Consider the following 12,012-nt stretch of genomic DNA (forward strand, 5'->3'; position numbering starts at 1 on the left):
ACCCTGTCTTCAACAAAGCTTTCACACATTCAGAGACTCTTGTTATTGACCACCGAAGCTGCTAAAACACATGCATAACTTATGAATACAAGTTTTAAGAGAAGACCCTGAAACCCTCTGAATAAAATGCATTGCCAAAATGATCATTTGTAATCATGAAGCTACTCTCTAGATAAGTGTGAACCTCAAAGAGCTCTTTACCTCATTCAGAGCTGCCGGTAATCTCCCTGGTTGTTTAACCTTGTCAATCGGGATAAAAGACAACTTTCAACCCGAAGCGTGCACATGTGGAGAGGCACACAGCAGCTTTGTTACGAGCAGACACGATTTTGTGTGAGAATATGACTTGTCTGTCTGTTAATTAAGAAAAAGAAGAAAAAAAAGCAGGAGGCAAACTTCCAAAGAAGGAGCCCTCCTGCACAGGAAATCTTTTGAAGTCAATTTTTCAGTGCACTCACTCATTACACCTTGTGTTCCTTAACAGCTGTTATAAATGATGCATGCCGCGCGGTCTGTTTTCAGTGATCTCTTCAAATAGACGATCAAGGAAATTGTATCAATGCATACAATAAGACGTGGAGAACAAATCTTTTCATTGACACGCTGCAATTGCTCCACATTTCACACCTGCAGTCATGGTGGTGTTTGACAAAGAGAAAGTGAAGCGTGAACAAAAAAAAGGGGGAGAAAAAAGAGGGGGTGGGGGTAAAAAAAAAGCTTCTGGGATGCATGGAGTTAAAAAAAGTGAAACTTAACAATATAAAAAGAAATTCTTTCAGAGAAAGGAACTAAAAAGACCTCTGTAGCTAACAGCATTATCTGTTTGGTGTTACAGCGTGGTTGCATCATGCCTCTCAGAACAAAACTCCACACTCACATCTTTGCTGACAATGAACACTGAAGTTGGCAGAAATTTGCTATGAAACGAGACAAAAGTGTGCAGTTTGTGAGGGGAAAAAAAGAAGGGAAAAAAAAGTGAGGCAACCTCCGGGCCCCAGGCTTTTGTCAGTGGACATATTCTATTCAGTGACCTATCATGCACCAAAAACAGGCTAAGAGGTGTTTCACACTGTGTCACAAGTTTACAAGATCCTTCTTTTTTTTTTTAAAGTGTGCTTCTGTTAGTGGCCGACCGGACTCAAATCACAGTCAGCCTCCTTCAGATGTGATGGTTTCTGACAGTGAGACCAAGACCCTAACGTCATGAGCGCTTGTTTAATTATACAGCCTGAATGGAGATCAGGGGATTAGCTGATACACTGCTCATTGTGTGATAATGCACCCCCAATCAGCTCAGACGGGGGCATATTGATCAGCTTCTCTGCACTCTTCCTCTGCCCCCTGTAAGTGGGTCATTTATTTTTGCAAGAAATTGGTTGAGGAAAAGTTTGCCAAGGATTTGCAGTAATTATCTCATCCCTCTATAGCTGGGCACAGCATGAGGCCTTGGTAAATTACACATCTCTCTCCTAACTCCTGGATGGTTTATGGCCGTGCATTATGCATAACTGCGCTGGAGCGCCTTCAACATCCCCCAAGTGGATTGAAATAAAGTTGACGCTGCTCTTTGTTTAGAGCTCAACGCAGTCTTTATTTGGCAGTGCTGAATCGCAGATTGCTCTAAAAGTGTGCGTCTTAATTATTTTGGAGACTTTTTTTTTTCTATCCCCCCCATTTATTATCCCCAATGGTTTGGGAACACCTGAAGTGTTTTTCAGTGGGATGCTGGATCTAGATGGGCGGATGCTCGGGCAATCCACAGGGAAATGTCACTTTTAAAGCAGGGTGTGTTGGCGTACATTGAGCTGAAAAAAGAAAAAGAAACACAGTCTGTTGTTCACAGGATGGAGAAGGTATCAGGCAGTTCAAATGTCACCAGTGTCAGCTCGCAGTTCGGGTGCAATGACAGTGGGAAATCTTATCAAAACTTTTTACTCTCTCAGATATGTTACTTAACAAATTAGAATATCATCTTAATGGCGCTGAAAGAATAAACTTATAAGATCATTCTATATTACACGAATCCCTCACGGAAAAGGAGTAGATATATATATAAAGATAAGTCTCATTGTGGCAACATTTACAGCATAAAATGCACATCCATTTTACCAGGCGATTCTCTCCAACGTGGGATGTACTGGTTATTAACAGTAGTAACATTGACTGGAAAGGAGGCTATGTTCCAATCAGTCAACACATGTATCTTTACAGCTATAAGTGTACTGACATTGATACAAAAGCAAAACATTTGAACTGTTCTGAATGAAATATTCTTTTTAGTATCAAAAACTGGTGAAGATTATGGCTGCATTTTGAAGAGTGAGTTTTTGAAACTCCTTGGACACTTTCACTGTTAAATGCACTCCCACATATCTTACATTTCATGTGATTTTCTGTGTTCTCCAGCCCAACAAATGCTGCTTCTGTGCCAAGGAGTGAAAGGGATGAGAAAAGACGGGGAATCTGTGGTTTGGAATCACCACAAACAGGGTTTCCAAGGTGAGTCACTGACAGTAAATGTGTGCCCACATCTCATGAGATGAATATAAGTTCTCAGTTGCTGTCATTTGCATCTCATAACCAAGAATCAGAAGCCACCTATTAGCTGGTAAACAATGTGCAATTTCTCACCAGTTCTCCCCTGCATGCGGGACAAAACAAAGCGACACAGTTCAGCTAGTCTTGTTTCATTTTGTGCAAGTGCCTAGTTGGTGATAGTTTCAGACAATGAAAGAACCGACACAATGCTACAATGCTGAGATGTAAAAAAAAAAATGACTTGGTTTATTCTTGCTCAACTCTGAGAAATGATGCAATATGGAGTACACATGGCTTTTAATTAAATGGCAGAGTGTGTGTGTGTGTGTGGGGGGGGATTCAATTACTTTTCCAAGAATCTTTCATTCATTTTGCATTTGTAAATGGTCGCATCAGCTGACATGGACAACTCTCCCAGGCACCTTCACCCTTTTAAATGAATTACTAGTATAAATCCAATCATAACGAGTCATACACACAAAAAAAGGCAGCAGTCACCCTAAACTGAGCAATACAGACGTTTAACACCAAAACCACACAGACCTGACCTTGGCTTCACACTTTACAACGTGTACAACAGGTTTAACAGCATTTTAAACATTAACAGATTCATAACGAGGGGCTAAAGGCTTTCAAGTTGGCTCACGCAAAGCTTTTCTGTTAAGAGATGCGCTTGCTTAAACGCAACAAGTATTCTTAGCAGGCCTTAAATTGATTTGTTATAAAGCACTACTCCAAATGTCCAATAGCTTTGTTTTTAGCAGCAACTTGGCCAAACGCATCCCGTTCTAACGCGGCAACAGCTGGAAGGTCAGCACAGAAAACCGTTACACGCGCAGGTGCGAATTTAAAGAAAACTAAACCGTCCCATTTTAAAATGGGCAGATAAAGTGCCACTTTAACCGTTCGCAGAGAAAAAGAGTCCTATCCAAACGCTCCACTGACTACCTACAGACGTGTGAATAATAAATCTGTTAAAGCTTTCCTTTTTCAACAAACCCCCGATGGCGATTCGCAGTACTCTTCGTCTATGAAGTTGGTATATCGGCAGAAAAATCTGGCTACAAAATGTCAACAGGAAAAGCAAGCCTGTAACATGGACCTGTCCGCTTGGACCTAATTTAGAGCTCAGTCTTTGTGTTGTTCATGTAGGGTCTGTTTATTAAATGCGACGGCAGTCAGCGACACGACACATTGCTTAAGTCATGGAATATAAATTAGTTCTGAGAATTTCGGGGGCTGGGTTAAAAGAACCGGTGACGTAGGCAGTCCGACGTCCTCTGACTGCGGACTATACCAAACGCAGGGGGATTTTGATCTTCAGACAGCAATTGACTGCGTTATTTTTTACAATTATACCCATTTTCGCATTCGTTTAAACATTATTTTTATTTCTAGTATTAGTGTAAAACTGCTAGGTGCAGTACGAGCTGCATTAACAGCTTTTAAATGCATTTCTTTTCATAATTTGGGAAAAAAGCGTCTCTCCCCTGCTCCGGGGGAGTGGTACTTTCTCGGGCTCAAATTCCGAGAATTGTGCTCGTCTGATTCTTAGAACTGGGGTTCTTAGAAGTGGTGATGCAAGAAGTTTCTAGGAAAGCGCTACCAGGTGATTTTTTAAATTCCATTTTTCCTTTAATTTGGCGCGAAGTTGTTATCTACTATATTCTGTTGATGCTTTAGACATTTATTCATTTGTGTTGGTGAAGTGTTTGTGAAGCCAGGGCTGTGTGTGAGACTGTCAGTGTGAACAGTGCTGAGTCGAAACTCTGTTGAGGCTGCTGTGGTGACAGCCGGAGCACCGCTGTCTTGACAGATCGGCTGCCTCGGCGCTGGGCTGGTGAACCAGCAGGGCAGGCAGCTGCCTACCTCCGCTGTAGCTCCTCTTGTCGCGCTGACACTTAATCATGCTGTAAAGCTGTAATAACGCTCGGGTTAGATAACTACACCGACGAAAATAGGACTTCTAAGAGCTGTGCGGAACCCGGGCTATTATACACGGGCTTGGGTGAATGTGGCTGTGTTGATGCGCTCTGATTTGATGCCACTTTGTACGTTCAAGTGTCAGCACGCAGTGGAGCGGAGGCACGCGCGCGCTGTCACACGAACTTTGCTGGCAGCATGGCAGCCGCAGGTTCAGGATATTTTTACTTCGCGGTAGTAGCGAAGGTAATTTGCTCTAATGGAGTGCAAAAGGTAGTGCAGAACAAAACCTCCTCTTACTGTAACATTGTAGCGGAAATATATTACTGTTGTGGGGTGTGCTTTTTCCGTGGTGGAGGCTACAAGTTGTCTCTCGTTTTCCCCCACAGTGACAGCGCGCTGTTTGACAAGCTAGCAAAACAACTACGCCAAGTTTAAAGGTGTCACCAAGAAAAAGCCCTGAGCTTGCTCGGGCTTTGCGAGAGGTGTCTCACATACTGTGTCGCCTAAGTGTTTCGGTTACGTAGTAATTATGCTAAAGAACAGCGACAGTCTCCATTTAGGGCCCATAAAATGCAAATAAAACGAGAAACTGTGACTAGCACGATTTTAAGCGGATTAAAATATGCATTGGCATTTAAACGGCAGGCTTCACTCTCACTAAAGCCAAACGACTTAAGTTATTTGGCTGTAATCCTCGTTAAAGATTTCCTAAAAGGGTAGTTAATTTTGTCCACGTTACTGGTTGTTTTTTAAGCGGCAGCAGGTAACTATTTACCAGTCCGTCAGTTTTAGGTGTCTTGGTTCTATTTAGAGACGTGTCCGGTTTTAGACTTCTCTCTTGACATTGAGTTAAAGATACTGTCATAAATCCGCCTCCGTGTTTAGAAAAAAAAAAAAAAAAAAACTTTTTTTTTTCTCTTCCTCGGGTTAATTCAGTATTAGCTTTCGCTTCCATAAAGTAATTGAGCCAGAAATCCAGCGCAGTTTATTGGCAGAGTGATTTGTTGGACTTCACAACAACACTGACTGTCTCTTTTATTTTTTCCAAAGCAAACTGTTACTTATAACCTTGTCACCTGCACGGGGCTATTTGGCTGACTCTGTCATGGCGAGGACATCTTGCGGTTGAAATCGAAATTAGGATGTTTGTTTGTTTGTTGTATGTGAGCGCGCGCGTGTTAAAAGTTTTCAGTAATAAGTCAGCATGCTTGCAGAAATAATTTCCCTAATTTCTCCACCCTGTCAGACGTGAGCTGGTCGGAAAGCCGACCCCGCCGCGCTGAAGGCAGATTGAACTTTCTTACACTGCATTTTAAATTTAAATTTAATAATGCTAAGGTGCTAATTATTTTTTTTGAATTTTGTTTGTCTGTTTGTTTTTATTTAAAGTAGCATTTAGTTCCCAATTTTCTAATATAAAGTCATGATATAATTATATGTAATGGATATTTTTACGACTGAAAATGTGCTTCGTTTTTAAAAAAAAAAATTTTTTTTAATTCATCTTCATGATAAAATAAGAATTGAATTTGTTATATTGGGCTGTCAACCAGTGTTTCTGACAGTGAGGGGAGAGAAATTATTCTTAAGGTGGAAATTGAGACGTCCGGACGCTGTTTGTTTATTAAAGGGCGCCGCCTTCCGGTGATCTGTGAATCTGTTCTTGTTTTTAATCTGCTACCTTTGGAAAGGTTCAGATTTCTTTTGATCGAGATAACCCCTTTCTCTGCCGTTAAAACTAATAGATGCGTTGTGCAATTGCAGCAAAAATCCATCGAGGTACTTTTTCAAATGCAAAATAATCTCGATGTCCTCTGTCCCTTTTGCAGAACTTGAAAAAATGGCTTGTGCAGCAGACAGCTGCATACAGTTCACACGCCATGCAAGTGATGTTCTGCTCAACCTGAACCGGCTGCGAAGCAGAGATATTCTCACAGATGTCACTATCTTGGTTAACAGACAGCAGTTTCGTGCGCACAAGACTGTTCTCATGGCTTGCAGGTGCGTGACATTTAAACATTTAACTTTTTAGTAAATTTTTCAGCTACTGTTTGCAGAATAAGTGACTCATTTTCATACAATCTTGTGTCTCTTCCTGTCTAATTTCTGCAGTGGGTTGTTTTACTCCATCTTCACTGACTCCCACAAGTGCAACCTTAATGCTATCAGTCTGGACCCAAAGGTGGACCCAGAAGGCTTTGCTATTCTGCTGGAGTTTATGTACACCTCCCGACTCACACTAAAGGAGAGTCTGATCATGGCTATCATGAATACAGCCATTTACTTGCAGATGGACCACGTGGTGGACACCTGCCACAGATTTATTAAATCCAGGTGGGTAGAACAAAGCTCCATAACAATTCAGTGTAAATCCATGATCATCAGCATCTGTACGCTTACAGACCTCTCATTTTCTGCACAGTGATCCGACTGCCAAGCTTCCTAGAGATGAGTTTTTGGTCAGTCCCTTGGTTTTACCTCAAGATGTCCATGCTTATCGGCCCCATGATGTTGTTGACAGTTTGCACAGCCGCATGGCTCCGTTCAGGGATGGAAGGCCCTACGGCACAAACATGTTCACTGGGGTCAGCACCCCAAGCAACTACCCTCTCTATGGGCAGTTTCCCATGCCAGGATTCCCCTTTCCTCTCTGCAAGCTGACAGATACCAAAAACGCTTTTGCTGACCTCTCAAAGAGTGGCATCCACCACAAGCACTGTTCTCCACATGACAGCACCAATGCCATCAGGGCAGAATACGCCAGGGCGCTTGGCACGAGCTCCGCCGGCATCATTCACTCCACCACCTACGCTTCCAGGGAGGTAGTGAGAGACGATGAGATGAGAAAGGAGGGCCACGAGGGTGTCGGCCAGACTGTTGGCCTCGGCTCAAGGAAGCGTGTGTTTCCAGTGCTGACCTTCGAGCACCAGAAAGACTTGGGCAAAGAGCACACTCCTCAGGCAGAGGAGGACCTTATCAATCAGCACTATCCCCTGGGAATCTCCTCCGCTGGACGCAAGAGTTTGGTGAGCAGCCCGCAGAGCCCCCTCAAATCAGACTGCCAGCCCAACTCCCCGACAGAGTCCAGCAGTAGCAAGAACGCCAGCCTCTCCCAAGCCAGCGGAGCACAAGGCCCACAAGGTATGCCGGACCCCAAAGCTCGCAACTGGAAGAAGTACAAGTTCATCGTGCTGAACCAGAGCGCCAAGGAGGACGAGGTGGGGTTGAGGGATCCCGGGCTTCGCTCACCTCAGCGGCTCGGCCAGCAGCCCTACCTTCACCCAAGTGACTCAGAGAACCTCGACCCTCAAACCACAAGCAAGAGCAGTGACCACAGCGAGGATCTGCCTGTGCCGCAAATCAGTCGTCTCAACAACATCATAAACAGGTGAGGTTTCTTTACGAAGCACAGCACGGCATTTGTTTTAAATACAACAAAAAAAAAACAAGCTTATTCCATTTTCATAAGGTGCTGGTGGACATTTAAGGCCATTTGATTATTTAATTTATTTCATAAAACAAACAGCACTCAATTTAAATTTACCTCGCCCAATTTTAAACTTAAAACAGGACCAGTTTTGAAACTTTATTTTTGGATTACTTATATTATGAAATATGTGTTTAGATTGAACAATTTGTCTATCTACAGTGCACTTGAGGGGTCGCTGAGGAATGGCGATGGCCACCCTCCACACTACCTGAACCGCCTCAACTGCTCAACCTGCGGCTCCCAGTCCCCACAGCACTCAGAGGTCTGTCCCAAAACGTCCAGGTCCCGCCTATCAGAAGACATGGCAGAGCTTCATTCTGAATATTCAGACTCCAGTTGTGGTGCGTGTGTGATTTCTTTTCACATCAGGGTTGATTCAGCGCTACGTGTGAGCAGCAGTTAACTTTTACTTTTTTCTCCTGGACAGAAAACGGTACGTTCTTCTGCAACGAGTGCGACTCCAAGTTTGCTGAGGATGAAGCTCTGAAGCAGCATATGCTTCAGGTACACAGTGACAAGCCGTACAAATGCGACCGCTGTCAAGCTGCATTCCGATACAAGGGCAACCTTGCCAGCCACAAAACTGTCCACACAGGTAAAAAAAAATCTATTAAAAATAGAGCAATTCCACTTGCTCATGTGTTGCTTTTCATGTGTGTTTGTTGCAGAATTCTTAAGTGATTTCCTATTTTCAGGAGAGAAGCCGTATCGCTGTAATATCTGTGGTGCTCAGTTTAACAGACCAGCTAACCTCAAAACTCACACTCGCATCCACTCAGGAGAGAAGCCATACAAATGTGAGACGTGCGGAGCTCGTTTTGTGCAGGTAGTGACCCCCTTCATAAAAAATCTGAACCTAGTTTTGAAACTCTGCTGCTTCTGAGCAGCTTACTGTGGCTGTGGTTCATTTCAGCTTGATATTTAAATATAAGTTACTTTGTTTGTTGTACAATAAGTGTGTCGGCTCAGAAGTTCAATCAATGTGTGACGGGACTAGCTAAGTCATTCACTAGTTATAGTTCGCTCTGCTCTGAAAGCCACTCATGTCTGTCAAAAATGTCTACATTCGGCCGAATTTGATTGATTTTCATGTTATTTCTTGTTTAGGTTGCTCATCTTCGTGCCCATGTGTTGATCCACACGGGTGAGAAGCCATACCCCTGTGAGATCTGTGGAACACGCTTCCGCCATCTGCAGACGTTGAAGAGCCACCTGCGCATACACACGGGAGAGAAGCCCTACCATGTAGGTTGACACGATTTACTCCTCGAGAAGTTAAAAATCCTCTCAAGTCAAGTCTAAGACGCAACAAGAACACCTGAAAGTAATGCCACTCTTCTGTCTTTTACAGTGTGAAAAATGCAACTTGCACTTCCGCCACAAGAGTCAGCTCCGGCTGCATCTTCGACAGAAGCACGGTGCCATCACTAACACAAAGATCCAATACCGTATGTCTACAGCAGACATGCCTACTGACTTGACAAAGGCATGCTGAGCTACACGAGGAAAAGAGTTTTTACGGAGGCATTGACCATGGCATTTATAGACCCCAACTTGTACAATCATCCTAAATTGTAGTGCCACACTGTGTTCATTAGACAATTAAATTGGCTGTGTATGCCATTCTAAACGGGTTTCCACTACATGTGAACGTAGAGCCACTTCTGGCTTCTTAGTCACTTTATTGTTTCTATATAAATACGAGAATATATATGTGTATGTTGGGAGTGTTTTTAGGCTTTGAGGGTACGTATATAAAGCTTTATTTTGTTGAGGACGGAATGTAAACGATGTGTTTTTTTTAAAATACAGTATTTTATATCAGAGAACTTACTTTTCTGAAAGTATTGAAAATTTTGATCGACGAGTGGTACATATATTTTAAGATAACGGGCTTTGCGGATGTAAAGAAGCTGTTTATACAGTTTTATGTGGATGTACAGACGTGTCGCTTCTTGTCAAGTTGCCATATTCACACGAAAGGGAAAAAAAAAAAACATGGCGTAGGATTTAGTCTGGAACATATCAGATGACTGTTGCCATCTGACGAAGATATGCATGAGGTACACTCTTACTGTCGTTAGCGTACATGAAGAGGGCGACTACATAAATATTGTGACATATTGTGTTAATATATCTGTGGGATTGCTCTCTGCTGGCAGAGCCAATCTTAGTGTTGAACTGCATTTCAAGGTACTGCTTTGTATTGACCAAGAAAAACATTTTTGCTTCAGATGTATTTGTATAGATGTGAAATTCGTTTTTGTTCATTTGTTTTTCATAAGTGAAAGTTTACAGTTTTTGCTCTTTGTTCTAGAATCCTACAGTAAAGTTGTGTCAGTGTTAAGGTTTTTGTTTGTAGATGCACTGTGTATTCAATGTGCCTTTCTCTATGGTGACTGAATTCCTCTCCATTCAGCCCAGCTCTATTAAGGTACAACTCAAGGACAGCACTTGTCCTAAATCCCTGTGTGAGAGTGTGTGTGTGTGTGTGTGTGTATATATATTTCTATATGCTTGTCAATAACCTTAGAACATGCAACTTTATCATTGTAAATTTTCAGGACTTGTTTAGTTTTTTTTTGGATTGGGCTTTTTTAAACTGCATTAAAATTATTGTACAACGTTATAGATGTATGAATGTAAAATAAAGGTTCTGGATTTCTATGTATTGACACCAGAGTTTGTCGTGCTTGAGAGGGATGACCATGAATGTGTGGGCAGAAGGATTCACTTGTTCCTGAAATGTTGCTCTGAGTCCAGATGGCTACAATGATGACATCTTGTAGTCCAAACAGCACGATGTGCAACTTTGGAAAAGAAAAAAAGTTCACAAATTTAGACTATAAAACCATGAACTGTACCCACAAAGTACACGAGACTTTGAGCTTTAAAGAAGATGACTGTTTTAATCCTGCAATACAGGCATAACTAGCAGTTGGTTCCAGAGTGTTTTGGTCAGTGCTTTTCAGCATTTAACAGTTGAGGAAAGCCAAATAATCGAGGAAACTACTCTGACTCTCAGTAACTGTTTGTGTGCACGTCAGACATTTGGTGGTTTTAGCTTCTCACTTTTCAGTTGCTGTTTGTCACATAATGAGCTGAATTACTGAGAATTGTTGCACACTGATGGGTATTTTCTGATGTCTTTTGATTATGTTTAGACCAAAACAATGAGTTAAAGAAAGATGTTGGTCTTATAACACTGATGGGATTCTTTTTTCTTTTGTTAGCATTTCGTAAAGCGGGTGATAGACTGAAAACAGCAGGAAATTTCATCTTTAAATGTGGACAAGCAGCAAAAAAACAAACATTGGATGGATGGCTTAATGAATGGATAATAAGGCCATTAAAAACATAATAGACTTGGAGAAAGATTTCACAGCTAGTGTTTTTCCCTTAAAGCACAAGATAAAAATAAAAAGCTTGGAGAAAGATTTTTTTTTTCTTCTGCTTTTGAAGGCTGGCAAATATTTTTCCACCTCTTCTCAAAATCCAAACATGTCAAACACTCGCCGTTACACTGCGAGAAAACAATATAATTAATCCGGTTTCTACCTGCTAACTTTACACAACTATCCTGTGCAAACCTGACAGAAAAACCAACACAAATCACAATGTTTGGGACATATAGATGTTTATGGAACTGTAGCAAAAATGCGTAAAAAGAAGGAAAGAAAACTATCCCCATAAGCAAGTGGTTTAATGTGTAACTGGTATCAAAATCAATCTGTAAATCTTAAAAATCACGTTCAGCTGACACAAACTTTGATGTACATCACTCGGGCCGCACTGATGAGTCTTCCTGACGATCTCGTCAGTTTCAGTCATCTCAGTAATCCGACTCAGGCGACTGGCACAAAGAGGCCATGAAATTTGAATCTTTACTTCCCCAAAAAATGCAGTCAGTTACAAAATAACTTCTACCATGGTTGCAATATACGACACGACCAAAATCAGTTCCTTTAAAAGGACAATTTTTTTTTCTTTTAAATATTCAGTTTGGGCGAAAACTCTGAGATAATCCATAAAGAAAAAAAAAGTCACTGAACAAGATG

The 12,012-nt window shown here is 41.8% G+C and overlaps 1 protein-coding gene across 2 annotated transcripts; it reads left to right on the forward strand.

The window, feature by feature from the left end:
- Positions 1 to 2,415: 2,415 nt before the first annotated feature.
- bcl6aa (BCL6A transcription repressor a) lies at positions 2,416 to 10,608 on the forward strand. 2 transcript variants are annotated; one of them, XM_075486215.1, is made up of 9 exons: positions 2,416 to 2,499; positions 6,294 to 6,465; positions 6,577 to 6,798; positions 6,887 to 7,852; positions 8,114 to 8,295; positions 8,382 to 8,549; positions 8,650 to 8,780; positions 9,062 to 9,199; positions 9,306 to 10,608. In XM_075486215.1, exons 1-9 carry the CDS (start codon positions 2,445 to 2,447, stop codon positions 9,447 to 9,449), a joined length of 2,178 nt encoding a protein of 725 aa, XP_075342330.1. In that variant the 5' UTR covers positions 2,416 to 2,444; the 3' UTR covers positions 9,450 to 10,608. The 2 variants fall into 2 exon arrangements, with proteins under 2 accessions (XP_075342330.1, XP_075342331.1); XM_075486216.1 differs by lacking the exon at positions 2,416 to 2,499 and adding an exon at positions 4,070 to 4,147.
- Positions 10,609 to 12,012: the final 1,404 nt, after the last annotated feature.

The sequence above is a fragment of the Odontesthes bonariensis genome, chromosome 15 (genome assembly GCF_027942865.1).
Source record: "Odontesthes bonariensis isolate fOdoBon6 chromosome 15, fOdoBon6.hap1, whole genome shotgun sequence".
Classification (NCBI taxonomy): Eukaryota; Metazoa; Chordata; class Actinopteri; order Atheriniformes; family Atherinopsidae; genus Odontesthes; species Odontesthes bonariensis.

Bases quoted from the DNA above. Each gene is read 5' to 3' on its own strand.
- bcl6aa (XM_075486215.1), top strand. From the start codon at position 2,445: ATGAGAAAAGACGGGGAATCTGTGGTTTGGAATCACCACAAACAGGGT. The intron at 6,799-6,886 runs GTGGGTAGAACA...TTTTCTGCACAG, and splicing joins CACAGATTTATTAAATCCAG to TGATCCGACTGCCAAGCTTC. The intron at 7,853-8,113 runs GTGAGGTTTCTT...GTCTATCTACAG, and splicing joins CTCAACAACATCATAAACAG to TGCACTTGAGGGGTCGCTGA.